This window comes from Opisthorchis viverrini (genome assembly GCF_000715545.1).
Source record: "Opisthorchis viverrini unplaced genomic scaffold opera_v5_132, whole genome shotgun sequence".
Lineage (NCBI taxonomy): Eukaryota > Metazoa > Platyhelminthes > Trematoda > Opisthorchiida > Opisthorchiidae > Opisthorchis > Opisthorchis viverrini.
This window is the reverse complement of record NW_008751789.1, coordinates 180,505-206,843: the sequence shown is the minus strand read 5'-3', so window position 1 is coordinate 206,843 and position 26,339 is coordinate 180,505. Positions and strand designations below refer to the sequence as shown.

General features: G+C 43.1%; 1 protein-coding gene across 1 annotated transcript; it reads left to right on the top strand.

Moving 5' to 3' along the window:
- Positions 1 to 6,363: 6,363 nt before the first annotated feature.
- T265_14027 (hypothetical protein) lies at positions 6,364 to 26,077 on the top strand (the record flags this gene model as incomplete). The annotated part of the gene is made up of 3 exons (XM_009171697.1): positions 6,364 to 6,436; positions 6,475 to 6,523; positions 25,755 to 26,077. Coding segments are annotated over 3 exons (324 nt in total), but the record flags the coding sequence as incomplete, so codon positions are not given.
- Between the last annotated feature and the right edge of the window lie 262 nt (positions 26,078 to 26,339).

Genomic DNA, 26,339 nt, shown 5'->3' with positions numbered 1-26,339 from the left:
CAATGTCCAAGAAGCCAGTGCACCTACCACTATTACGAGAGTGATCTGCACATACAACAGACAGCCACAGGCGTCGTGTAATAGTCAGGTTCACATCTTCCCTAAACTTCTGCTTTTCCTAATCATTGGCCACCGGTTCTTCCAGACTCAACTCCACTGCCCATCTGATTGTGTGAGAAAACTCCAAAAGTCATGGCCACTTTACATTGACTACCAATTACCCTGCCCTGCCCCATGCCTCTCGACTGTCAGCGCAGCAACCACTAGAGCTATTTAATTAGTTTGCTGACAAGGCATTTGAGGGACTCGGCTGTCTATTTCACTAGCGTTTTGCTCCTTGCTTCCAAAAACTGCAACTTTTACCACCCGTAATCTGACCCGGTCTCCTCCACTCACTGCCCTTAGAATTAGTGATACACCTCTCGAGCGACACAAAGTACAGAGTGATGGTCGCTTTTCCCACATTATTGACTGCCGTTTACCCCAGACTGCTGGAAGCCTGGAATCTTTTCGAAATCTCCGGGATTCTCCTCGTTGGTGACACTGGATTTTCCTTACATGTATTAGGTGCTTTCTGTTTTGTAACACACACACACGTCGAAACCGACCTTTTTGTTAATTAGTTATGCTTTCTCCTGGACTTTTTTCGGCTATACGTACACTTCAGTTAAGTCATAGCCGTCCAATTCTGTTTTGCACACCCCTGTCAAAACCGACCTTTCAGTTAATTAGTTATGCTTTCTCCTGGACTTTTTTCGGCTATACGTACACTTCAGTTAAGTCATAGCCGTCCAAGTTCCATACTACTTTCCTCCTCAAACGATCCCTAGGGAGACGACAAAATAAGCTTTACCGTAGGTAGCTTGACACTCAAGTTGCCTGAGTGCCCAGTAAAAACTCTATTGATATCTTCACCAACTCTGATCACAAGACACACAAAGCAATCCTTGCACCTGCTTCCACATTTGGGCTCATTTTTCTGTAGCAGTTCAGATCCTAACAACGCAACCCAACTCTTTCTACTCCCGCACAAGCTGGAGCTTACATGTTGGGCATAGAATGAACTTAGAATTAGCTTCGTTCAGACTAGCTTCAGGGTCTATGCTCCACACAAAATAGTTAAATCTCGGATTTCACACATATAACCCACTAAGGTAGCTTTCTGAGGTCTGCGGTCGTATTAACAAAAATAATAATTGGTCGTCAACCCAATATTTGCTGTTGTAAGCCGTAGGATATATTCCATTTCTAGTGGGTTTAGAAAATCCTCACCCTCTTCTTGTTCAGATCCGTGGACTAACTGCGCCAGTTTTATTGCATTCATCGACAACATTGACATTCTGATTACTGACAGCACCTAAGCCATTATTAGCGATGTTTATACCCGACTGGTGTGTGGAATACTATCAGGTATGATCGTAATCGTACAGACAGAATGCGAGCATCACTAATGGGATTTGTGGGTACTCAAGATCGCGCGAAAACGGCAAGGTCACATAAGCAGTAAGCACTATTAGAGGTGGATGCGGTGATATATAAACTGACATGATTTAAATGCAGTAAGCATCGAGGGAAGAGAAGCACATTTAATGGGGTTTCCAATTTAATGGGGTTATATCAAGCTTGACCAAAATGAAACAGTTGCAACTTGAAGATGGCGGGCAACAACACAAACATGGAATGAAGACCCAAGGTATCCTGCCTGACATGAGATAGGAAAACTGCAATTTGCGGGAAATAAGGAACTAGGGTAACTGATTTGGTGAGGCAGCATATTGAGATGATCCGGCCGGACAGTATGAACAAAGACTGAAAACATTTGCCGAGGCGCCAATGGCTCTTTGCACACCCAAATTATTTTCGCCAAAACTGTAGGGGTTTCGGGGTTGTTACTACAACGGGGAGTTACTCCATTCCATTTGCACCTTTTGTTGATGTTTCGCTCATAGCGTTTTGTTCAAGTGAGCTAAATTTCAAGGTCACGGACCACCAATGGTTCGCATTTATCTCCGGTTCACGTGATGTAAGACAAAGTCTCAATTTAGCATATTTTTGTGCTCTTTGATGCTCATTAAGAATAAGAAACATCCAAAGAATCTTTAATGCAAACTCCACCCTGGAAGATCGGTCATTGACGTTTGTTTGCCCTACACTCCTCAGATTTTACAAATGCGATGATTTTGTTCGGCAAACCTTTTCACAACACATTTTCCATTAAGCACAATAATGTTAGACAACATCATGAACTGTTCACTGGCGATGCAAGGGTCACTTGTGAATGATATCTCTTCTCAAATATTCATAGCTAGCCTGTAGACAATACAGCGTCACGAGATGACTGCATATATCATTCCTATTATGAATATGACGCTTTATAGGTGGTGACGGCCATAAAGCGGTCGCCATGATGACGGTAGCCGTTGTCACTCACATCGACCACCTATCGTAAATGCTGGGTCGGTGTCTATTTGTGATGCTGATTATGGGACCTCACCTATACGCGGCAGCCTAATCCGATGGCCACCGACGGCCCCTTGTACTCGCATCTCTACTCGCATTCACTCATCTCGAATACTTGTTGTATTTGCTACGCCCAAATCCATGTGCAACGCTGATTGTGATACCGCGCCTATACACAGTAGCATAATCCAATGGCCAACGACGGCCCTTCCTACCCACAACCATATGCGATGCCGTTTATCTTCGCGACCTATAGCATACATTACACCAGTATCCATGCGAGCAGTTAAAAACAAGGCATCAACCATACGTGGGAGCCTAATCCGACGGCTTGTCATACTCACTGCTGTACTCGATGTCGCCTTACTTGGCTACCTATTGTACCTGCTGTGTCTTTGTCCATGTGCGGCGTTGATTAACCGGTAACCTAATCCGGCCTCATACGCACAAATGTACGCGATATTGTAAACCTTGGCTACTTTATAATATGCTAGTCCAGTGCCTGTATGTGACGCTGATTGTTGGGCCTCAATTATGTGCAGTGTCCTAATCAAACTGCAGAATCCATACTCATGACTGTGCGCGCTCCCGCTTATGTCTGCTACCTGTAGTAAACACCAGGCCAGTATCTATGCAGGCTGATAAAAATGAGGACACAACTATTCGTGATATCCTAATCTAACGACCAACGACAGCCCGTCATACTCGTAAATGTAATCAGCGTCGCCTACCTTGGCTACTCATCGAAATTGCCAGGCCTGTGTCTATGAGCATCGCTGAGCAGGAGGCCTCAAGTATCCGCAATATCCCAGTCCAATGGCCAACGACGGTTCACTATATTCATAATTTTACTGAACGTCATGCCGGGGTTGTGCACATGCTCCTAGCTGACTAAAATGTCCCAGCTATACATAATAGGCCAATCTAACGACGGCGGTCCCTCATATCCATACATAATAATAATGTTTATTCCCAACTTTTGAGTGGAACCCAAAGAGACTCACCAAGTACACATGATATTACGCCTTAGACGCAACTGCTTTTGAAAAGCTTCACGCTTTCTTTAGACTACAACAGCTCCATTCTGAGGTCAGCTCAGCGTAAAAGCACGAAGCAATACCAGATATCTCTGATCTCACGTCCCTGCAGGATCTGAGCTACCTTAGTTACGCACACTCCAGCAAATGCACGTCCATCATTATCGCACATGCCAACTCCAGTTCGCATCGCCCGCATACTTGAATATCGATAATCGCTTTCGAAACCGGGCAGTATCGTATCATTGAAGCCGACAGGAATTGTGACAACTATAAGTCTGTTATATCGGGTGGCATTTTACCTCATATCAAAGTGCTTCCCAGCAGAATTCTGGACAGCTTTTTCTATTTCGAGTCCCCTGTGTAGAAACGGCTGTCTTGTTACCTCGTTTGAAAGGAAGCAATGAACCACTGAGAACCCTCAAAAGACCCAAAAATATCCTGACTACAGTGAGAACCACAACGGCTTGTTGTGTTTTGCAAATCAATGTTACATTTTCCCCATTTTCTACTCTCTTCATATAAACTTGAATTGCAATTTGTAAACACTGTACACGTATCATGACATTTTGTTTTATTGTACCAATAATTACATTAAAATCGAAAATGGTGGAAATACACAATTTCTTGGCGCGAGTTCCCTGCTTTTTGCTGAGTCAATGAAATTGCATCCGATTGGACTGATTTCTGTTTGCTGAAGTCGTAGGAATTGGATTATTTTGTTTGTGTATGAACTGTTGAACGCCACAATAACTCCTTGTGACAGTTTTCAGCTGTGATAAATTCCTACCGTGGAATTTACTTCTAACACTCGAACTATCAGTGGAGAATATCCTTCTCACTCTGGATATATTCTTCGCCGCCAAATACGATTACTGCACAACAGTTCGTGTAGTGGGATTATTGGACCCCAATTTAGTGAATCTGTTCCATCCACTTGTCCACTTCTTATTGCCATTTGTTGTTTCTAATCTGATATTTTGATTATATATTTTATTGAACACGCATACTTAGGTCCTTGTCCGCTGCAGGCTCATCCAAGATGTTCATGTACGAGGATGTCCACAGACACAAGCATGACGTCATGATGACGGTACCTCGACTACCATATCCTGTCTGATGGCTTGCCCGTAGTTCACTATATCTCTAATACCTCCCAGATTATTGTGTTAGCTACAAGACCATTTTGTTTGTACAAGGTCTTAAAGGCAGTGACCACCTTATTGTGCCTCCTGCTCGCTCTGTCCACAAACCCAACAACTCATCGAACGGCACTATTGGTGGCTCGATGAATATCAAACCTTGCATTAAGCCAGATATAACGTATGTTTGCCAAGACATAATGGGCCTGATCATTTTGTGAGATTGGTTCCAACTACATTGTTTAAGAAAACAGCGAAGAAATGAGCTTTCCACAAAATTTTCCACCGGTTTTACAGAGAGTGCTCCGAGCCGCCAAAAGCCGTTGAATTACGAATTCCGCGAGCGCAGCGCACTCCGAGTCCGTTTAAACAACTTCTAATAAAACTGCGGCCGCGCGGGATGATCTTAAGGGCCAGAATAATCACTACTAAATAGTAAGGCATTATGTTAAAGTTTTCCTTCTTCGAGCCACAGTTTCAGAGAAACTTTGGGTGTTTCTGGGAGCCGGATGTAACCATAGTGCCGAAAACTTAAAACAGAAATGTACGCCAAATGTTACGAAGAAAGATGAGATTAAGTAATACAAACACAAAACGAAGGCGGGTTATTGTGGTGTTTTGGAGTGAGAGTACATACAGCAAACGCTACATTCTCACGTAAAAAGTTTTATTCAACAACTTTGGGTTGCTTAATGCGTTATACAAGCTGTGCAAGCACTCAAAGACAGTGATTCCCCAAAAACAGGTGTTTTCGATATTTTCTGCGGAAGAAAAAAATCGCATGAGCCCAGTAAGCAAGGTTTTACATCAATCAAACTGGTGGCACCGTGCACTACACTGACCCCGTTTTTTGAAGAACACCGTCCCAAGCGTACAATGACTTATCTGAACCCGCCGGTGCCAGTGGTGCGGTGCGGGTGGGTGGCGAGTCGGTTCAGATTTTGCTGTCTGGGATTGTGCCCGCCGTGTGTGATTGGGTACCGTGTTGACTGTGTCGCCTGTATGCACATGCGTAGAGCCATGTAATTCTCGGTAGAACCACAAATGTCTGGTAACCTTAATGGCGTGGTCGCCAATTATGTGGCATGCATGCTGGTGAAGCACCAGGGAACTGGTTCTCCTAAGGTAGATTTTCACGAAAAGTTTATGGAGGGAAAGCAGAAAGTTCATGAGCCGAAGCCCAGCAAGCAAGCTTGTGCAGAGCAGTCACTCAAATTAAGAGGTACCCAATATATTACACTCATTGTAGACAAACAAACAACTGAAATGCGCAAAAATTAAAATGTGAGTAAATTGAAACAATATTCAACGAAAGGCAGGTTCTGGAAATATTTAGTGTGAACATATATGTAAACGAATTCTATATTTTAATTCTGCTGTTTTCTTTCGCATACTAAAGCTTTGGAGATAAACCCTGACTGAGGTATTTTGTCGGTTTTGCAGCTACGTACTTTATCCTAAGCCTCGGACAAATCAGCGAGTGATGTTCGACCATTCCAATTTACACCGTCTACCTGGATCTGAGCAGAGGTGTTGCTAACCAATCCGGGCCTGAAAACCTTCCGCCTCAGTTTGATATATAAACCTGTTGAACCTTGTTAGTCTTTTGTTTAAGTATGTCAAACTAGATGTATTAATACCGTAGCAACGCTACGAGTTTTTGAAAACGCCGTTATGTCCGGCTACAAGGTTGGTCACAACATATGTTTTTATTTTGTTTCTAGGCAGGTGATTCAAAACGAGAGGAATTTCGGAAATACTTGGAGAAGGCTGGAGTGTTGGATGCATTAACCAAGGGTAAGGTGGTAAAGTTATGTCACGCGAAAATTCTACAGTACTAGTAGGTTTATATGAAGAACCAGAGAAGCCGGATAATGCTCTCGAGTGCGTATCGCTTTTACGTTTGTTGAAAACATGTCATATATTTTGACGAATTCAATCTTCTAAAAACAGGATCAGTCACGACGTCGTGTTGAGGTACCTTAACTTGCGGTCACCACAAAAAAATTATTTGTTTAATTTCCTGGACCATGTATGAGTTTGGCCGGTAAAACTATGATGATAGGCAGCAGTTTAGAGCCCCTGATTATCATCGATATATCATAAACACGTATATATCGCTGTAGGTTGACGCTGATTTGTAGACCATTGGGTTAGATTCCAAAACACGATGTTTCCTACCACAGCGTATATTATCAATAAAGTAATATTCCCTCAGCTGTGAGACATTTTTGGCGTAGCTATTACGGCAGCCTAAAAAACACAATTGTGCACCTCAAGCTTAATGTTGAGGTACTCATCACGCGCCCGCGCCTGGGTGCAGATCCTGCGCGGAATCTGTGCAGAACTTTTGCATAGTACACGGTCTAAATGTATGATGCGATAGGAGTGGTCTATTGAAAAAAATAAAGAACCTTGATTGGCGGAAAAACTATGCGGCTACGTTTAACCGAAGGACATTCTGTTTAATGTATCACTAACTCGTACGGACTCATCATCATCATCATCAACGACAGCATGACATCAGTGCTCAACACCAATGCTTCACTAATAGCGGAGAAACTCATAGCAAAAGAATATTTGACTGGAGCGCGATTTGGCGTTATTGGGTATCACACTCTGCATCATCTACGCAAACGACCTCTCAGTATGGAGCAAAGCAACTCAATTTTCACGGTTAAACTGAAGTTGTGCGGCATCCGGATAAGTGAGAACGGAAGTTCCCGCCAAGATACCTATCTTAAGTCGGGAGGTTCGGCAACAGAGGTTTAAGAAATGTTCAACACAGCCATATACTACCACTTAATTTGACCGGGTAAAACTAATAAATCCACGAAGAGATAATTGAAAACCAAAACGTGTACCGGTAACGCACAATTGTTCATTTCTCCTCCTCATTTCCTCCACATCATTGTGCGACGGTTGGGCTTTTGGAATTCCTAGTACCTGCCTGATGAAAATTGGAATAGATTCCAGACTCGAATCTGAACAGGAACGGGTTATCCAGGGCACAGAAACGTCTTTTATTAGTGAGCATCTAATCCAGCTAGGGCTTAAACACACCACTGAGCTGCTAGGTTACATACATCAAAAGTACCTGAACATGGAAAACCAAAGAATGCGCAAACGGCGAAAGAAGTTAAGAAATGGCTATCTGAAGGTGTGTGTTTCTATGATCCATTGTTTACTTTAGAACAAGTGTGATTATCCGACTCTATGTAGAGCTTTATTTTAGTCCTATGAAATGTAGGCTTGTATTTATGCAGCAACAAACCATCAGGTTGTGTAAAAATATTTTTCGGATATCCGACAAGTCTCCATATGATATCGTCGCCGTATACTTTAAGCATTCTCGGTGCCTCTTTCGGGCGAGTTTGTGCACACCTCAGCATAAATCACATCTCTTTAAACACACCACCTACTCCAATTTGCAAATTTTGATGTACCGTATCAAGAAACTTCTTTCGGTAGGAATGTTGTGACTTTAGATTAACGGTATTCCGCTTACAACATGTGCCAGATATCTTTCGAGAAAAAGCTGTAAAATATGGTTGGGCTAACCGCCCCACAGCTCTCCTTCAACTCCAACTGCTCGCTTCTGGCGATCCAGAGTTTGTTGCGGAAGGATGTGCAGGGGTCGGTATCGTCCTAAGTCACCGGGCGGAAAGATTCTTGCCTGGATACCCACTGATAGTCGCCTTTGTACGGTTCGTCTGGTGTCTCACAAGCGGGCAGTTGCTTGTCATGTCTGCATATGCCACGGAGATTGTAGCTCTGACACGATCAAAGACAAGTTTTATGACGCCCTGTTGCCGCGAGTCAAAAGCGAAGATATGGTTGGGATTACCGGAGTTTTGTATGTGCAGTTGGGAGGGCTTAGCGTATCTGCGACGCAATTAGGACTCGATATGAATGGAAAACGAGTGATTGATTTAGATTTGTGTTGACCGCAGGCTATTTCTGTGCATTATTAATTAGGGCGTACAAGTTTACTCCTCGATAAATGAACTGATCACACTGCATAGGTTGCGCTGGCTTGGCCACGTGCTGCGTATTCCAGTCGACCGACTTCTTCGAAGGGCTCTTTTTGCACAACCACGTGAAGGGTGGAAGAGAGCCAGAGGCGGTCAAACAATAATTTGGCAGTGAAGTATGAAAGCCATTACCAACGAACTCAGCTGCGCTGGTCACTGCCGTCTTCCTGGATGGGGACCCCGAGACGGGCCACATCAATGGCTAGATACATTACCAGACATGGCCCAGTCGCGCCCTAAATGGCGTTCGTGCATCCAAGCTATTGCTTTCAATATATAGCTCCTTTTCCAACCCCCCCACTTGACAGCTCACTGACAGTGCTGGATTTATGAACCAATTTATCAGCTCGCGCCTGCAATGCGCAGCTACCTACCCCCCAATCATCGATGAACGAAACTGCGGCAGCTACAACCACTGTACGACAAGTACGCGGTTATTACAGATGACAATGATGATGAGGATGATATCATCAGTCATCCATGATGATCACCTTTAGTGGTCATTATGTGCCCGTCAAGGACTTTCATTGTATATAGGTATACTACTGAATTTGGTTAAAATTGCTGTTTCAGGTTGGCTCAAAAGTTACATATATATATACATATCGTTTGCGCGTTAAAATGAGCTTATTCTACAAAATATTATATGCTCCACTGACTGAAATGTACACACGTTAAGAAGAAACAAGTAAACAACTGCATTGCTTGAGGCAACTAATTGATGAAGCGTGTGAATTTTGAAAGGCTTTTTACGTGGCGTTTTATAAACGTGAAACGTTTACAGGATTGTTCCCACCCCAATCTACCTTTCACGTTAGAATACTATGAGACTAAACTTGTAGCGTTGAAAACCGGCGCATTTACTAGCGCAACTCATGTATAACCTTTATACGGGCTTATATTTTTGGTCGTGTCAGATTATGTCTTTCGTAGGAATTCCTGGGTAATGCTGAGTCGCTTTTAAAGCTCACTTGTTTTCGACACCAATAAGGTGACGAATATAGGCGATGAATATAGTAGTGATAAAAATGATTCTTTTGCCTTACAAAATTTTGGTCTCTGTTGTGGTAGTTGCCATTTTTTCCACTCCAGACCACCTGTGGACCCAAAAGTTCAAGACCTGTAAAGTTCAAGTCTTAATTCATTTTATTGTCCTCCAGTGCAGCAGCCTCAACGAATTAGTTTTAGAGGTACTTTAAGTGGTTAAACATTCAAATCACTTCGTCATGAATAGCTGTAAAATCCCGGTAACTGTAGAAGCAACTCCGGGGCTGTTCGTTTCTACTGCGACATCATTTGTAATGTGCCCCGCCGTTTGAAACTGTTGTCGAATACATATTCTTTCTTTAGTAAATCATCTAGATATACTGTTAATTCATCATTCAAAGAATATTCGGTTCTAGTTAGAACTAGGTTTCTCTGAGATTGTGCTAGGAACGCCAAATTTTCACACGTTTTTAGCGTATGCACCACAACGGTAATTGATCATGCTCAAAGTGTCATATTTTCCCCGGTCAGCTAGTTGTTAGTCAGTGTAGTTGAAGAAGCTTCTGGGGTACAAAACGCCTTGCTTGCATTTTTCACTCCGGGTTTTTTTACACATTCTGTTCATGTAAGCCCCCTGCAAATGCAAAGCAGTCATGAATACACTGTATGGTCCGTGTCGACCACAGTTAGTAAGAGCAAGATCCATTTTCATAAGAGCGTAACTCTCAGTCGTCGTAGGTGGTTGTTTTTTTTCAAAATGCGAATCCTAACTAACAACCAAAATATTGTTTCCTTGAAATCCATATTACGCCGAATATTTCAGTCATTTGACCTTTTGGTGGATAGTCGATAATTAATTTTTTGATGTGAGGATTTACGCCTTCTATTTACGTGTGAAGTTTTGTTCAACAAAAAAGGCTCAACTATTGGGATACAAACCTACACAGTCAAATGCAGACAGTTTGGTGGATCTTTTGTCAACGATGAAATCTAAGATGTGTCTGATGCATTACTGTGAACACATACATTCGTGGAGATCTTCCTGATAATTGCGAATGCTGCTCTAAATAAAATTTCAATTTGAGAATACGGTCTTAAATACCATGAATTTTCTGTAAATTGGAATTGACTTTTTCCGGATACGATACTATCCATAAGCTTGGTGTGAAAGTGCTGACGACGGGTATTTTTAAAATAAACACGTCCGAAAACTTACATATCTGTCAAGGACTTTGTATTTTGTAACATGACAATTTCTGATATTTGGTGAATTTGCTATAGTTGTTCCGCGTGGACTTTGTCCACAAAGACCAGTTAAGTGCAAATGTTCTCATGCATTATGTGGCGTTGATCGCTGCTTCGAGTTCTGATAAAATGGGGTCAACTCTATCTTCACTGTTGATCTTACTGACCAGTTACTTTCATGCGCAGGCTATCCTGACCGCACTAAATTTGATACTCCATAAGTTAATTCGCTTCTGCTGTCGCCACATTGTAAACGTGGCATTAAAAGGCCACCGTCATTTGATATTCTGCTTTGTTTGTTGGTTAGCCCCCGATTTTCGCTTAGTCGGCTGATGTCGTTGGTATTTGTGCAAGAAGTATGTCCATTCTGTGTTTCTCTGGCGGTCAAATGAAGGAGTTTGAACTTGATAACCCTACCTCGTTTTGTTTAGAGAGCAGGGATGTTATCAGAGGCATAAGCCATTATCAGGTTGGCTAGACCAAACAAAATTGAGGTAAATGGGGTTACTTTTTGCATTCATTTTCGTAGCTGCGTGGAACCGTGCACAGGCCATTATGTTCTTGATTTGTCCGTGTGATCAGTTGAACACTATATTTCTTATGGTTATGATATGAGGCTGTTTTGGTGAGCAACACAACCGCATAATTTGATTTCTGGTCCCGTATTTTCTCTTGCCTCTTGTGAGCAACGCACATAATATCCGATTTTTCCGGGTGTTTTGCAATTGCCTCAGGGAGCGAGATAGCTCAGTGGTTAGAGCGCGAATTTATTGACCGGAAGGTCCGTAATTCGAGCTCGACATCTGCCTCGCGACTTCCCCCGCCTAGGTTTGGGAGACCTGGCAGTATCCCAGCCCTCGTGCTTCCTTTGGGTAGCATGGCAGCTAGGCACTGGAAGGGCGTTACAGCCGGATTAAAGTAGCCGAATCGACTTATTTAGATTTTTAATTGAGATTCCATTCTGTAATGGAAGCCAGTCGATGCCAAAAGGCCCAGAAGCACTGTACAGGTGTTACATCTTTGTTGGAAACTGTCAACAGTGTGCTTGTCACAAAAGTTTAGGGATTTTTGAGCTTGCGACCTCCGGGATAGTAGTTTGACCACTTAACCACTGAGCTACATGCGGCTGCTGAGCAGTGTGATTACCTCTCATTTGGAAAGGACACAGTTCCACCTATCGTTCAGTTGGGGAAACCGCATCACTTAGTCATGTACTGACTGGTTACTCGGGTGAGGACTTCTTAGATAGAAGGTTCACTCATCCTGTAAAATTTTTCCTCTGAGCTATTTCCAGACTGATGGCTTTTCTATTTGATTGATTCTTTGGAGGATTGCCTCTGAAACCTGACGTCTTTCCCGTAACCTTTCACTTGGCACTTAGCCAGTTGCAACAAAATGTTTATCACGTTATTGTTTGAAACGTTTTATTAGGTAGTTATGGAAGGCTTAATTTTAGGCTACCTTGATTCGTTAGTACAATTAAGGGATGATAGTAGTCGGTGTTTACCGTCCATTACTAGATATAGATCTATCTATCAGAAACTAGTAGTAGAAATAGTACATATCAATAACTGGATGACGCTTGACGCGCGCGCGCACCCTACAAGGTTGCTGGAAGGCTTGAATAGCATGATAGCCTGGCACCGGAGGGATGTTACCGTTGAACGGCTATCATTTCTGCACTGGTTACTAATTTGGAGTTCACGCTGGAGTTTTGTACAACTCTAGTGAGAGGTGGTGGGACTGTTCCATTTCTTCATGACATTCTGGCACAAACTAATAAACTCTTATAGGGGTCCTCAGCCTATGTCACCTTCGTCATCATGAACTGGCGACCTCTTCTGTCTAGCTTCACGTGTCTCAAAAACACGACTACAGAGAGGCGATTAAGAGAATTTCTAAAGAAAGGCAACGGTAAAAGTCTATTTGTCTGTCAAAATGCCGTTTAAGTTTTCCATGTCATACCATTCACACAGCCACCATTGCATTATTCAGGACGATATCCAAATCCATATTTGCTTACCGCACTGGATATGTGAGTAGTAGTGGTTGAATGTATGTGAAAAACCGGTGTTTTCGAGGTCCGTGTATTGCTTACGTACACGTCCATACCATCGTAGCCAGTGTTACTCTGTTTATTACACTTTTTTGTGCTTTTAGAATGGGCGCCTATTATCGCAATATGTCCGACTAGATTTTTAAGGTCAATCCGAGAATTTCTAAGGCAACGGTAAAAGTCTATTTGTCTGTCAAAATGCCGTTTAAGTTTTCCATGTCATACCATTCACACAGCCACCATTGCATTATTCAGGACGATATCCAAATCCATATTTGCTTACCGCACTGGATATGTGAGTAGTAGTGGTTGAATGTATGTGAAAAACCGGTGTTTTCGAGGTCCGTGTATTGCTTACGTACACGTCCATACCATCGTAGCCAGTGTTACTCTGTTTATTACACTTTTTTGTGCTTTTAGAATGGGCGCCTATTATCGCAATATGTCCGACTAGATTTTTAAGGTCAATCCGTTGCTTACTGTCTACTAGTGTCACTCAGCGTACCGAAGATGTCTCCTCGATCTGTGGTGTAGCGCTTTCGTATCGAAAATGTTTGTGGCACAATCAGAAAACATTATGTCGAAACGAGCTCCACCCTTCCACTTGTGGAGCCTCAAGCTTTTTCTGAATGTTTGGTACGTTGATATTCACATGCTGGTTGCAATTTTCAACCTTCTAAACGCCGTCAGGTGGAGACGGGCCAGTCTGGAAAGGGAGATACTGGGCATCTCTTGGTTGCATCACGAAATATTTCATGCACTTTAGAAAACATGGTTGTGTTCTCAGGAGAATGGCTTCTATCCGTAAGGATTAATTGTGGGGAATGCAAAAACATAGAAGCTTACATCACAATCAGCGTTGTACATATATGGAAGGTGGCGTCGTATACAGAAGACAAAGGTTACAATGAGCTGGAAAGTTTGTGAGCAAACGACCTAACTAACATTGAAGAAGAGCCACTATGCATAACACCGAAGACGATATTAATCAACAAGAGCTCTAAACAGTTAATTTATCCTGGGCTGTTGTACTTTGTTGCTCAGTTTCACTGCCTTTGGTCACTGTTCTCCTTGTGGGCATCCTCATGAGCTACAGAGACAAATCCTCGACCAATTCAGTTCCAGTTCAGTTCACTGATATTCCGGGATAGCTTATCAGCTATGTCCAGGATTCAAGCGCTGTGAGATGATAGACCACCGATGTATTATAATCAATTATCTGGAGGTGAGAACATTTTAGAAAAAGCAAGTCCAGTAAGCGATGAAGCAAGAGGAATTCCAAATTCGTTAAGACTTTGGTGAACACTGATTAGTTGACAAATTGTGGAACACGAATTAGCAGTTTTTAATGTCTTTGGTTGCAGTAATCATTGGCAAATTTGTAGTCTGATGATCATGGCGATCAAAATTTTGTGTCATGAGAACATTCTCTGAGTAACCAGGCCACCACTGTTTTTTTGGAAACTTCGCGGCTAATCACATAGTTGACGGTTATCAAGCAGATATAAGTGACGACAAGGTCGAGGTGGTTTGTCTCAAAAAGACCACAGTATTTAGGTATGGGAACATCTTGCAGCTCAAATGTTTGAAATCATTTCCATTAACAATCGTACTGAAGCATCTTTAGTCTTGTAGAATGCTCCTGTCATTTATAAAACGAAATTCTGTGTTCATCATCTTTGGACGCTGAAGAAACCCACGAGTGTGTTGCGGATTTTGTTCTTTATTTTGATGTTGCCGTTATGCGATGAATCACAGTGCAGTAGATTATTCACCTGTGATTTTATCTGTCACTTGGCCTCAGTTAAAGGCTGATGCTCGTCGCTATCACTCTTTGCGATCGATCAGCCGTGTGTTATTTCGTGTGCGTGGGTGCATCGTGAGGCTATTTGTGGAATAAGGTTGCTTAATTGTGTGATTCTCAAATGATCTGTGTCGTAGCACTACTTGGACTGGTGCTGCACGAATTTTACGGCTCTTAACAGACCGTGTAGGCAAGGGTCACCGAAATCTGCCAGAACTACAACCAGTGCTTGCTTGGTTTGACTAAAACTTAGCTAGTTTGGTTAACATCGGTTGTCAACGCACAAGTAATCTCGTGAGCAATTTTCGAATGATGATTAATTCTTGCAATGAGGGTTCACAGATATTCCCTTCGGAGGGAAGGAACTCGTCTGCTGTTGCGTATATCAGAGTATGCTTAGTAAGCATGGAGTAATAAAGCTGTGGGCTTTGAACCTTGGACAGTCATTTGGTTAGATTAATCGGGTTAAGAATTGCCATGTGGCCTATTGTACGCTTGGGTTTTCTGCATTCTATAGTGGGTGGTGACACTTTGGGTCTTTCTTCGATAGAGTGGTTCAAACTGCTTTTTATGGAACAATAAACTGGACAATGGGCGATAGGAACTCCCTTCAACCAAATGGAAGCCCTTACAAAAAGTTGTGTGGGAGCCTGTCCTCAGCAAATCTTGTCCCCGGGGTAATTTCTGTACAGAATCGTCAACTGATCAGTTTTCTGTACATAAGTTTGCATCGTAAGCTGATTCAGAAGATGCAAACACAATCATCGTAATGCCAGTTGTGTCCTGTCTGCGTGATCTTAGGTTGATGATGCATTGTCTTTTGTATGCGCAGTTGCCTTATTACCCACGGATCTTCAGCTCTTCCGGTGCTCCAAGATAATTGCAAATGACCAAGCCTTGTACAACGCGAGGCACACTTAATTAAGATAGAGGTACCGTAGGGATCGGTCTGATTATTCGTTCAATGAAATCGATGTCCTTAACAGTACAATGATCCTCCGTTTTTTTCCAAGTATTGGTCAACCACAAAAACCCGCATATGCTCGATGTATAAAACACCTGAAACCGCTGTCGCACTAGGATGTTAGTGTGAAGTTCCTTGTTGTATCGAATTCATATGACCTAAAAGCCAAAGATTGTTACACATTTAATTGATCAGTATTGAATAATTTCCGTCGAATCTGTTAGCGTATGCTTGTAGAATAATGGGCTCTTTTTACCGACAAATACACTCATTTGCATATCAACTTGGTTTTGACGGAAGTCTCACCTGGAACTCAACTGAATCTTTCGTTCAAGTAGAACCTAAGGTAGACGGAAACTCGGGGACTGTGCCTACCTGAGGAGCCCCAAGAAGGATGAAACCGGTCGCGGGCTGTCGAAGAGTTTTCAGCGACCTTGTTAGTAGTGTATTACTCCCTCTTGATGTTAGTGGATTCATAGACAGTCACACGATACACATAATAGTTTCCCGAAAATTCCAAGGTATGACATACCTTCAACCGCTGATCGCCAGCTGCAGTCACCAAGTGGCGTAACAAGATGAAGTAGCTAATTGACTAACCGTATGTCAGGTCGTGCTGATACAGCTTTTGCTGAGTGATAATTCATACGCCAAGGTGTATCCAACATATTCTCCAGCCGATTACTCCGACCAGGGTCTCCGTACGGTTTCTCTCAGCGGCGACTAGCTGCGATTTCCTCACGGTTAGTAAGAAACCAGTCTGTCTTGGCATGCAGCAAAACGTGACCACTAATACTATCCTACGTCACAATTGTACTTCTGTATCCAATGAATCACAGTATGAACTGCACTCACACATGTATGGGCCTTGGCTGATTCAACTTTTGAGTCACTTTGAATGGCCTGGGATTCTGTAACCAAATAGCGTCCTGAACGTTGGCGTTCCTTTCGTTGCCATCTAGTCTTTCGCGATTACTCGTGAAAGACAGTTCGTTTGGGACTATGAAAAACTTTTGGATTTCGCTTAGTGTGGTTCATGCATGTCTAGTCGCAAAAGTTTGAAATTGTTGTGTCTGCCACACTGGTTGGTCGCACGAACTTATCTTCACTGTATTTGACTGAAAATTGCCCTGCGTAACGGCGACTGACTGCGTGTCTTGCGGCCAACTTCATCCCAGTCCAGTTACATTATTAACCTGGATTTTTACACATGTTTTTACTTCATCTCGTTTCCTAGAGGGTTGATGAATAGGACTAACACTCTGGAAGACGGCCTTGGCTCACCTTACTGCATTGGAATTTGGCTCGCTGTCTCATAAAGCACGGCCTCACACGGAAAAATGTGGTTAGGGAGCTTGGCTCGATAGCTGGCTCGGCACCGCAACGACCGCTATTTGAAAGTACAGCTTGGCGTTTGCAGACACGATTTTGAGCATTCACAAAAAGCACATGGTCAAGTTATACTTTGAATTAACTCATAAACGTTCAGCTTGACAGCATATGTACTTTCAGCGTCATAGTAGACATGCACTTGTATCCGCAGCTTACCGTCTGATAGTGACCTGGTTTATGCCTTAACTGCGGGTCATATGGGAGCTGAAATTAACGCAATGGCGGACCAGACGATTTGAGAAAAATTTCTACTCAGTTTACTTCGTTTGAATCCTACCAGTATAGCAATAATAGCTCCCGGGAATAGGCACTTTCCTGATGACTAGCTGATAATCCCGGGTCATATAATTTTATCCTGAGCACTTTTCGCGTTTCTTCTGGCAGAGTCAAAGTACTAGCAGTGAATATTTCTCCGCTTCATGCCTCCCACCACAAAGTTTAAATACTAAACGATTAAAATTACGAAATTTGTGCTTTAAAAGCAGACTCTACATACGTTTTCATCTTCCAGATGATATCATACGCAGTGGTCTCGTCGACAATCCATATCATATCACTATGACCTTCATGAACCAAGTATTCCTAGGTCAGCCATAAATTAGCAGATATGTATAGTTTTGAAGACCCCAGCTAGCAGCTTAGTATCACCTTGAATCTAGCCTGTGGTCTATGAGCAGCAAGTGGTCTACCCTCATGACTGTTTGAACACCATGGATTGTCGTGCACATGCAAGTGCAGAAATCAATGAACTCAAGCCATGTATTGATTTTTCCAATCAGTGTTTGCTTTTACCTTTTGCACAGCGCACTTGTTTGCGACGCGTAAACTTGATTCATCCGAGGTTGATGCAGATCTTTCTACATTCAGTCTTGTAACAACAGTTTGTGATCAGATTTCCATGTTTCCGTTGAAAAAAATAACTCAAGTAATTCACCAGTTTGCGTTTGAATGTTGATTCAAGTAATCAGATGATTCAACATATCCCGTTTATCCTTCGTCTCATTACATTCCTCCCTGACCGCCTCACTTGGACTTTGGGGGCTACACACTCCTGGTTCCATAATGTCGCGCCAGATGGCATGTACTGAGGCAGTCTAACATAGTTGGATCGGTCACCCAAACATAGGCTACTAGTGACTTTTTCATCGTGCAGCCTAATCACACTTCTCCGTTTTGTAGTAAAGGTCTTGTGCATGTTTTCTACTACTTCCATGTTTTCAGTATTATTAACTCTTCCTACAGATAGCACATCACCTTATTGAAATACGCTCGTTTATAAAGTGAATAGTACTAAATGAAGGCTCAACAGAACCCCAGCGGGATCGTTCTTTCATGTTATCCTTCAACTGAAGTAGCTGCGCCATTTTGTGTAAATGATATTGCCCTACATAGACAACAGCAATAAGGGATGCGGGACCTAAGAGGGCTTTCAAGAATTACATATCGTTTCATGTTGATGAGAGTTTGATGTGGTTCGGTCACGTTTTCCTTTATCGACAGAATTGCCCATATTAAACGCATAAATGTCTCACTTTGTTTCCATTAGATCTAGCATGAACTCTTTCACTTTCTTACATCTAACTGTACAGGCCTGTTTGAGCATCTAACTCTTGCTTGTGTGAGGACATTTCCTGAGGCTTTCAAAGGTATGGTAAAAAAAACTGACTATTTAGATTGCGGCAATAAGCAATTGCGAAATAATTAAACATTGAGTTATCTAAAGGAGACTACGCTCTTTCAAAAACGACCTTTGTCACTATCATGTTTAACCACCGGTGTGATTAAAGGACTATTTTGGTGTGAAGTGAATGGAGGTCCACCCGGTGTTAGGGTCGTATTCTGGTAAAAAAATAACCGTTGACCATCAACAGAATCACGTATACTGGTCACACCCGTGAATCGTCTCAGAGACGAGAGAAAATAAGCTCGTATATGTAGGACGAGCTAAAATCTGATATTACAGTGAGCCAACTTAACTGGGATCACTCCGTTTGGTCATAGTACGATGCCATTAACTACCGGATCCCATGCGTTAACAGTCATTTGTTCTCATTGGCTGACGTGGTAGCTCATCAGACCGTAGGGATATTGTATGTACAAGCGTGTTACCTTCAAAACGCCAAATCTTCAGTAGTTTTTGAAGATATGGGCAGCTCCATGCTGACCTTTGTCTTTGATGTTTTTACCACACTGGTTGTCCGGCGTTTCCGTTTTTTTCATTCCTTGTTAGGCATTCTTTCCTCATGGCTGCATAGAAGTAAGGCATCGGTATTGACTACTAGCTTACCGCAGACGGTGATGATTGTGATTCCGCTGGCATATGAAATATCGTTCATTGATTGGTGCAATCAGCCAGTCAGTCAGTTTTTCAGCTCTAAACCGTTTAACAAAGTACGCTGATTCTAGCTGCTAGAGCTTTGATCACCTAGGATAAAGACGATGATGTGAACAACAGCGAACTTTGGCATGATCACTGGTGCTTGGGGGGAGGAGTCCAAGGAGGAGTGTTGATAGGCAGCATCGAAATTATCCGACGTACACCTGAGCTTGAGCGATAAATTGTGGCTCTGGGTTCTACATTTAAACTTGAACTGATTCAGCTTCGAAGAAATCGTGCCACATTCAAGGTTGCCACACGGCCGTATTTCTTCTACAAGTCGCCGAGTTGTTGGTGTTTCCGGTAGGCTACCATATTTTGAACCCGTCAGGATGCGAGACAAGGTATCTTATATAAACGTGGGCAAATGGTTGTTGTAGATTCCACTTCTGAGTGGTACTTTTTTGGGGCTGTCTCCTTGGGAAAGCTCTTAGTTAAAAATGCATACTCGATGGCACCAAAAGACAGCAGCAGTGAATGGGTCACTTACAGTACACAGCAGGAAGGCGCTCATCTCACCAAGATGTGGTCGGGCGGTGGCATTTTTGCGTTTCGCGAATTGTGCTGCCTGTTTAGTTCTCTTAAAGCTTTGCTATGTTGAACAACTGCACCGTTTGTTGTGTCTCTTCGCACCTGTACAACATAGAGTGACAGTGAATTTTAAAGATGTCCGGCTCATCGCGGTTAGTGTGGTCGGACATAATTCACGAGTTCAGCAAATCACTTTTAGTAAATTTGTTATTTCCAACGCATGTAGCTTGTTATCGGAATTTAAAATAACGAGTCCAAGTTTCTTTAGCTTAAAGTTTATTGAGACTTTAACTCAACCCAAGTATTTTCAAGCAGTGGGTGTGTTTGCCACAAGCATTAGTAGTGATAATCACTCAAGCGTGAAGCTGGAGAACGCGAATGTTCCTCGTTTTTTATCTTTTCTATAGGTGGTCTCAGGCTCTTGCTGTTTGGTGACACTTTTGTGTTGCAGTCCACAATTCCAGATATCTGACTTCGAACCTTATCTGAAGGGTCCGGTAGATTTAAACTAACAGTAGGATGCATAGCTCCATTGATATACTGCAAAGGTCAGCCGTCTACCCGAGTTGAGCTGTACTTTCCACGAGAGTATTGGATGCGTTGTGCTGCGTAAGTGAGGCTGTGGTCGATTGTGACCGTAAATTGACCGGTACTTTCCACGCTGGAAGGCACTGAAGTGAAAAATTGATGGGTTACGCTGTTTTTGTGCCTCTTGAGACTAAATTCGAGCATTGGAACAGTAGCTCATTGTTACTCAGGGGCCATGAAGCGCAGTTGAGGCTACCCTCAGTGGAACGCCTTTAGTCGAAGAGTCCCAGAGTCAGTATGCCCTAGGATTAAAGTCATTCATATGTATATTTTAGTCATGTAATTCAAAGATATGTTAACCCGGCTTTACGGTACACAACAATTACTCGCTGCGTTTCTGGTGCGCTTATATTGCGTGGCTTTTATATCACAAGGATTTAGGAGAGGGCTGTAAATTCTCTCCAACATTGTACATTATGTGGCGGGGAAATCCTCTTTATATACAGCCATTGGGAGATGCAATCAAATTTGACCACATGATCGTCCGGTGACCGTGAATTTGTTAGTTTTTTTAATGTTAACCATAGATTCCAGGACACACCGAGCTTGCCATTTCGGTTATTGTCACCTGCTCATCAGCAGTGTACACGATTCGCTGCGTTGAGTTTTAGCGCCCCGGATACGAAACATACCAGGCGAGTGCGGTACTACTGCACCACCAGCACAAACCAGACGAGCCTTAATTAGCTCGTCTGAGCAGGTGAATATATTCGCGTCTGGGCGACGTGACTGGTCTGTTGAAGAATTCTAACGAGAGTCGACCTCGAGTTCAGTGTTTCTCCCCTACGTTGGTCACCTTTAACAGCTTTACCCCAATCGACTAAGCTGATCGGTCTGCACTTTAGCCTTGAGGTCTAGTTGTTATACCCATTCGGTAAGTTGAATAACACAGGTAGATGACCACTGACAGTGTACGAAAGTTCACTGTGCTGCATTGACCTTTTGTCTGTTTTCTATCCAGAATATATCGCTTAACCCAGGGCAGCACCCGTATAAGCATGCTTCAGGTATTATTGGTAAGGAGACGGTGAAAAACGCTCGCGTATGCGCGCTCCAAAATCTCCAGGTTGTGGGGAAGCTAGTGCTTTGTTCATCAGCCTAGGAGCAAGGTTCGTTGGGCCCATTCGTGGAAGACAAGTTAAGAGACACAGTAGCATATAGTCGTTTGCTTCATTTAACTATTTTGTTGAAGACCGTGTGTGATCTTTTCATGCTAGAGAGCGTGCAACCTTGAATTACCTGTCCTGAATGGTGGTCACAATATGCTTTCGAACACCGTCTTACCTGGTTCATCGCAGAATGTCGTTTCGGAGTAGTGTCTATAGTACCAGCTAAAGTAGATCCATTAAGTGACATCAAGTATGAAGAGGAAACGCTTCGATATTTTGAACATCGACGTAACCAAATCAGGAAGAAGCCTTTGCACGATACACCGGGTCGGAGAACACCAAGAACAATTTGCATTCGGATTCCTTATTCACAACACTTAGTATGCAAACGAGTCATTTCAGTGCCAAATGACCTGCTGACAATAACCAACCAAGAAGTTGATGGCAAGCACGGAACTGAGAGGTCTGATTAGCTGCATTGCCCAACGCGTGTTCCCGATAATGTGGCAGACAGGTTCAAAATCAGCAATATGCGTGCGGTTAGCACTGAGTAAACTTGTTCGGAGGCTATGAGGTGCTCATACTAGCGTGTGCTTTGTCCTTTGCACAATGCATCATGAGTGGACTCAAGCTAGTTAGGATAATCATCTTATTTTGGGTCGAGCAAAATAATCCAACCCTACTGTGACAAAAATATCTTGGAATACCACTAAAATGAAGCGTTACCGTTAAACATGCTATGGGGATCTTTGGAACATTTCTTGATAGCTAGCAACAGGATACACTTGTATTGGGTAGCGTTATCACCTCACTCATCTATACAACTTCCTAAATTTGAACGGCCGCGAGAAATGTTTGTTTCCAAACTCAAGCTACTACACCTGTTTGCCCCAACCGAAGAGTTCACCCTTTCAAAGTGTGTAGCTGTGCTTGGTCGCCTGCGTGGTGGGGCTCTACCATCACGACACACTGGGGATGAAGTACATATTTCACCCAGCCTAGCTATGCTGAACTTACACGAATTTGGAACCAGGCAATGGAATGGTCATTCTCTTCCAGTGGAAGAAGACTGGCATACAACACATTAATTCAGTCATATGGCATACTGCTAGCTAAGCAGACAACCTTGTGTACGTTTTCTCGGAAAATTATTCCGGATTCCAATCGCCCATTGCATCCAACTTCCCTTCGACACACAATGTACTGCTTAGGTGTATTAGGGAAAACGTTTAACCTCGTTCCTAAACCACGAAGTTGTGCCATACCACAAACGGCTCCTGTGATGGATGGACACTACCCGAGTTGGTGCATCAACAGATCGCAAAATACTCTTCGCATGAGCAACCTTAGACTCCCAAAACAAAACTCAGACGTTAAATCAAAACTGACCGTACTTTTAGCTGACCCGGGGGTATATCGAAAAGCAAGAAAAGTACACAAATGAGGTGAAGGCAATGTGGGCACCGGGTGGCTGATTTTGGTGGTCGCAACCTTCGGGTCGCTATGCCCTTTTGACAAGCCCAGTCTGGCACACCCCGTTCGAGATTGCCCTTGTTCCTAAACGCAAAATATGCAAGACTAAAGTGTGGGAAAAATACCACATTTTTTCGGGAGCTGAGTAACGGGCCCTGGTTACCTTATCATCGTAAGTTGTCAGATCAGCCATTAAGTATGCCGTACATGCGTCTGTTAGCTCGAGTGTACTTAGGATAACTGCAACGAGCGTCTGATATCGGTATTTACTGAAACTAGCTCTTGAAACATTTCCACTGGTGTCTTTGCAGGAGGCCGGGTTCTCACATGGGTGGAAAGGAAGTGTCACGGAGTTTTTTAGACTCGTTTATTTGGAGAGCTTTCAAAGAGGCCTTTTTGAATGTGCCCACATATAGCCTGACCTGATCACTAGCTTGCTGAAAGTAGGGCGCTGAGCGTATATGTCGGATGACATGTTGATAACAAAATTCTGCAAGCTACACGAGTGGAACCTGCAACTTATATTGGATACCAGAATTTCACCAGTTCCATGGAGAAAATGGATCAAAACCGGATACACTGGCAGGCTGCCTAAAAAAGTATGCCAAAACGCATACTCCGTCAAAAGGCATAAGTTGAGGGTACATCCAAACGTGAACACATCTCAGCTTGTCCGGTGGTTAGGACGGCCAGATGGACGTGTAGGTTGGACAAACCTTAACTTGTTCTGTCCTGCCTGGCCAGCGCATCTTTACAGCTAGTTAAACCATTTCCTCCACCACAGACCCTCTAACGAATCGTAAATGCACGAGTTCAACTTTGAGACATTTCTTCTTCGGTACATCGCTTATCCTATCCTTTCTACATAATTTCCGGCTAAGTACAACAGTCGCATTCAATTGGACCACAAAATCGGCCGACTTCAGTGCGATCTCGTACGTGCCCTGAGGGCGACGATAGACCACCGCCAGTCTCACCCACATTCTCCCTACAGTCATGTTAGGACTGTCTTCACGTCTGCACTGAAAGTACTTGAGATGGGTGTGGCCAGCCCTGGCACGGATGGGAGCGATGGAATCGCGTCAGTGTAATTCAGGAGGAATGTTTAAGCCATGCCGGTTGGTAACATGCAAATAAGAGGCCCGATACTTCGGATTATGCTGAGTGAGGGCTCGGCAGGCTGTCGGTCTGTCGTGAAATTTCGCCAACGGACCCACCACATACGTCTCGTGCATGTGTGTAGTGGACATATGCCACTAGATGTGTGGATGTGGCTAGGCCGTGAACCATAAGCCGGGCCTGCGCAGACTTGTGTAAGAGATGTCCGTCATCGGCCGGCTCTGTAAGCGGCTGGATTGACAGGATAAAAATGAATCAAATGGAAGCTTGAAAATGATGTTTTTTTCAGTTTACTGACAGTAGTTATCTGGCTGAGGAGGATTTACGATCAGATAAACAACAGGTACTCGGGATGAGGTCAGTCATAATTGGACAAATGTAAGATGAATGTGATTGTCCTGTTACTTTGATAGACATTGTATACTCAAGAAGAAGACCTGGGTTAATGAATGCAGGAAACATAACGACACACGAAATATACAGGGTGGGAGGGCGGCAATGAACTCTTAAACTATTAGTCCTTGATTCAAACGTCATGAAAATTAGCAAAAACCGAGGAAAAGTATTAGCTGAGGGGTAAACACCATCTGTCTTGTTATTTCCGACTAAGTGGTTTCGTCTACGAACGTTTAGAAATACTCACAAAAGGATGTTCCACGTAAATACATTGGACAATAACTAGCATAAACTGGAAGATGTTTTACACATTTCCTTCGAAGGAAATGAGATTTTATGTTTAGATCTGAGGAAGACAAAACTCAGAGCAAACCGAGTCGAAGTTTACCGCTACAGCACGGGTCCCTCGACTAGCGTTTTGTAAAATACCTGTCCCACTAACACATGCTCTTTCTAAGTGAGGTCTACGATGGTCGGACGGACCAACACCAGTTTATGTTGACAGCGTATTAGAATTTGGAAAGCTGGAAGATCGGAATGTCGGTTTCGGAAACCGTGGAAATTGATGTGAAAACAGCAAAAGTGCGAATAACCTAAGCTGGTAAGGGACAACAGCAGCAAAAAATTGACGATCGTTCCACCTGATTTATTAATTAGTTCCAGAGCCCTGTAGTTTTTCGATGATATACATCTAAAGCGGGCGCAAGCCAAATTGTGCAATCTAAACATCGGTGATAACCGATGCATATGGTAAAACCTAGGTGGTAACCTTACACAGATGTACGACCACTTTTGACGGTTGTATGACAGAAAATTTGAGTGAGCAGAGAAATAGCATTTAAGACCGACGAGTACTGCAATTTAGATTGGAACACCAAAGAGAATCTACCAACATGGCAACACCAAACTGTCGTGCTCTTACAATCTGTGACAGGCAGAATCTAACCAATCATCTATCCATGTTGTGTCATGTGCATCCACTGTATGTTTTGCTGTTAAAATATTCACTCAAGAAGCTCTTCCAATTTCTCAACTTTCAGATTCATTCGGAAACATCTGCAAATCGGGGGACCAGATGCGGCAGAAGTTGAAGCCATGAAGCAGGAATTAGATGAACTGCGGCAAAAAGTTGAACACTTAGAGTTGGAAAACTCCGAACTGAAACGGGGTATCGAGCTGTCAAAGGAGCCTTCATCAGCAGATGTACCTCAAGCCGAGGCCGAATCTGATCCAGTCAACTGACGACGCGCAAGTATAGGGGCAACAGTACACGGTGGCACTAAACCCCCCGAAATCATAAACTTGAGATCATGAATATTCTATACGCATTTTATACCTATACCATTCCTATCTTCAGTGTTGGTTAACCTTTTCTATTCGTAATATTCTTGCTGGAACGAGAGGGGTATGTAAATTTGTAAGTGAGGATATGACGGCTACTGCAGGTAGCTGTGTCCTAAGCGTTCACTCAAAACCAACTGCAGTTCATCGACAGAAGCTGATCCCTACTGAGATCGAAGCAGAATGTGACTCAAAAGATGAATTGATAAGCCAAACAAATCAAAATCCCTGTTCGAAATACGCCTAGTTCAATATTGTCCGCATTGTGAGCTAAGAGCCATTAC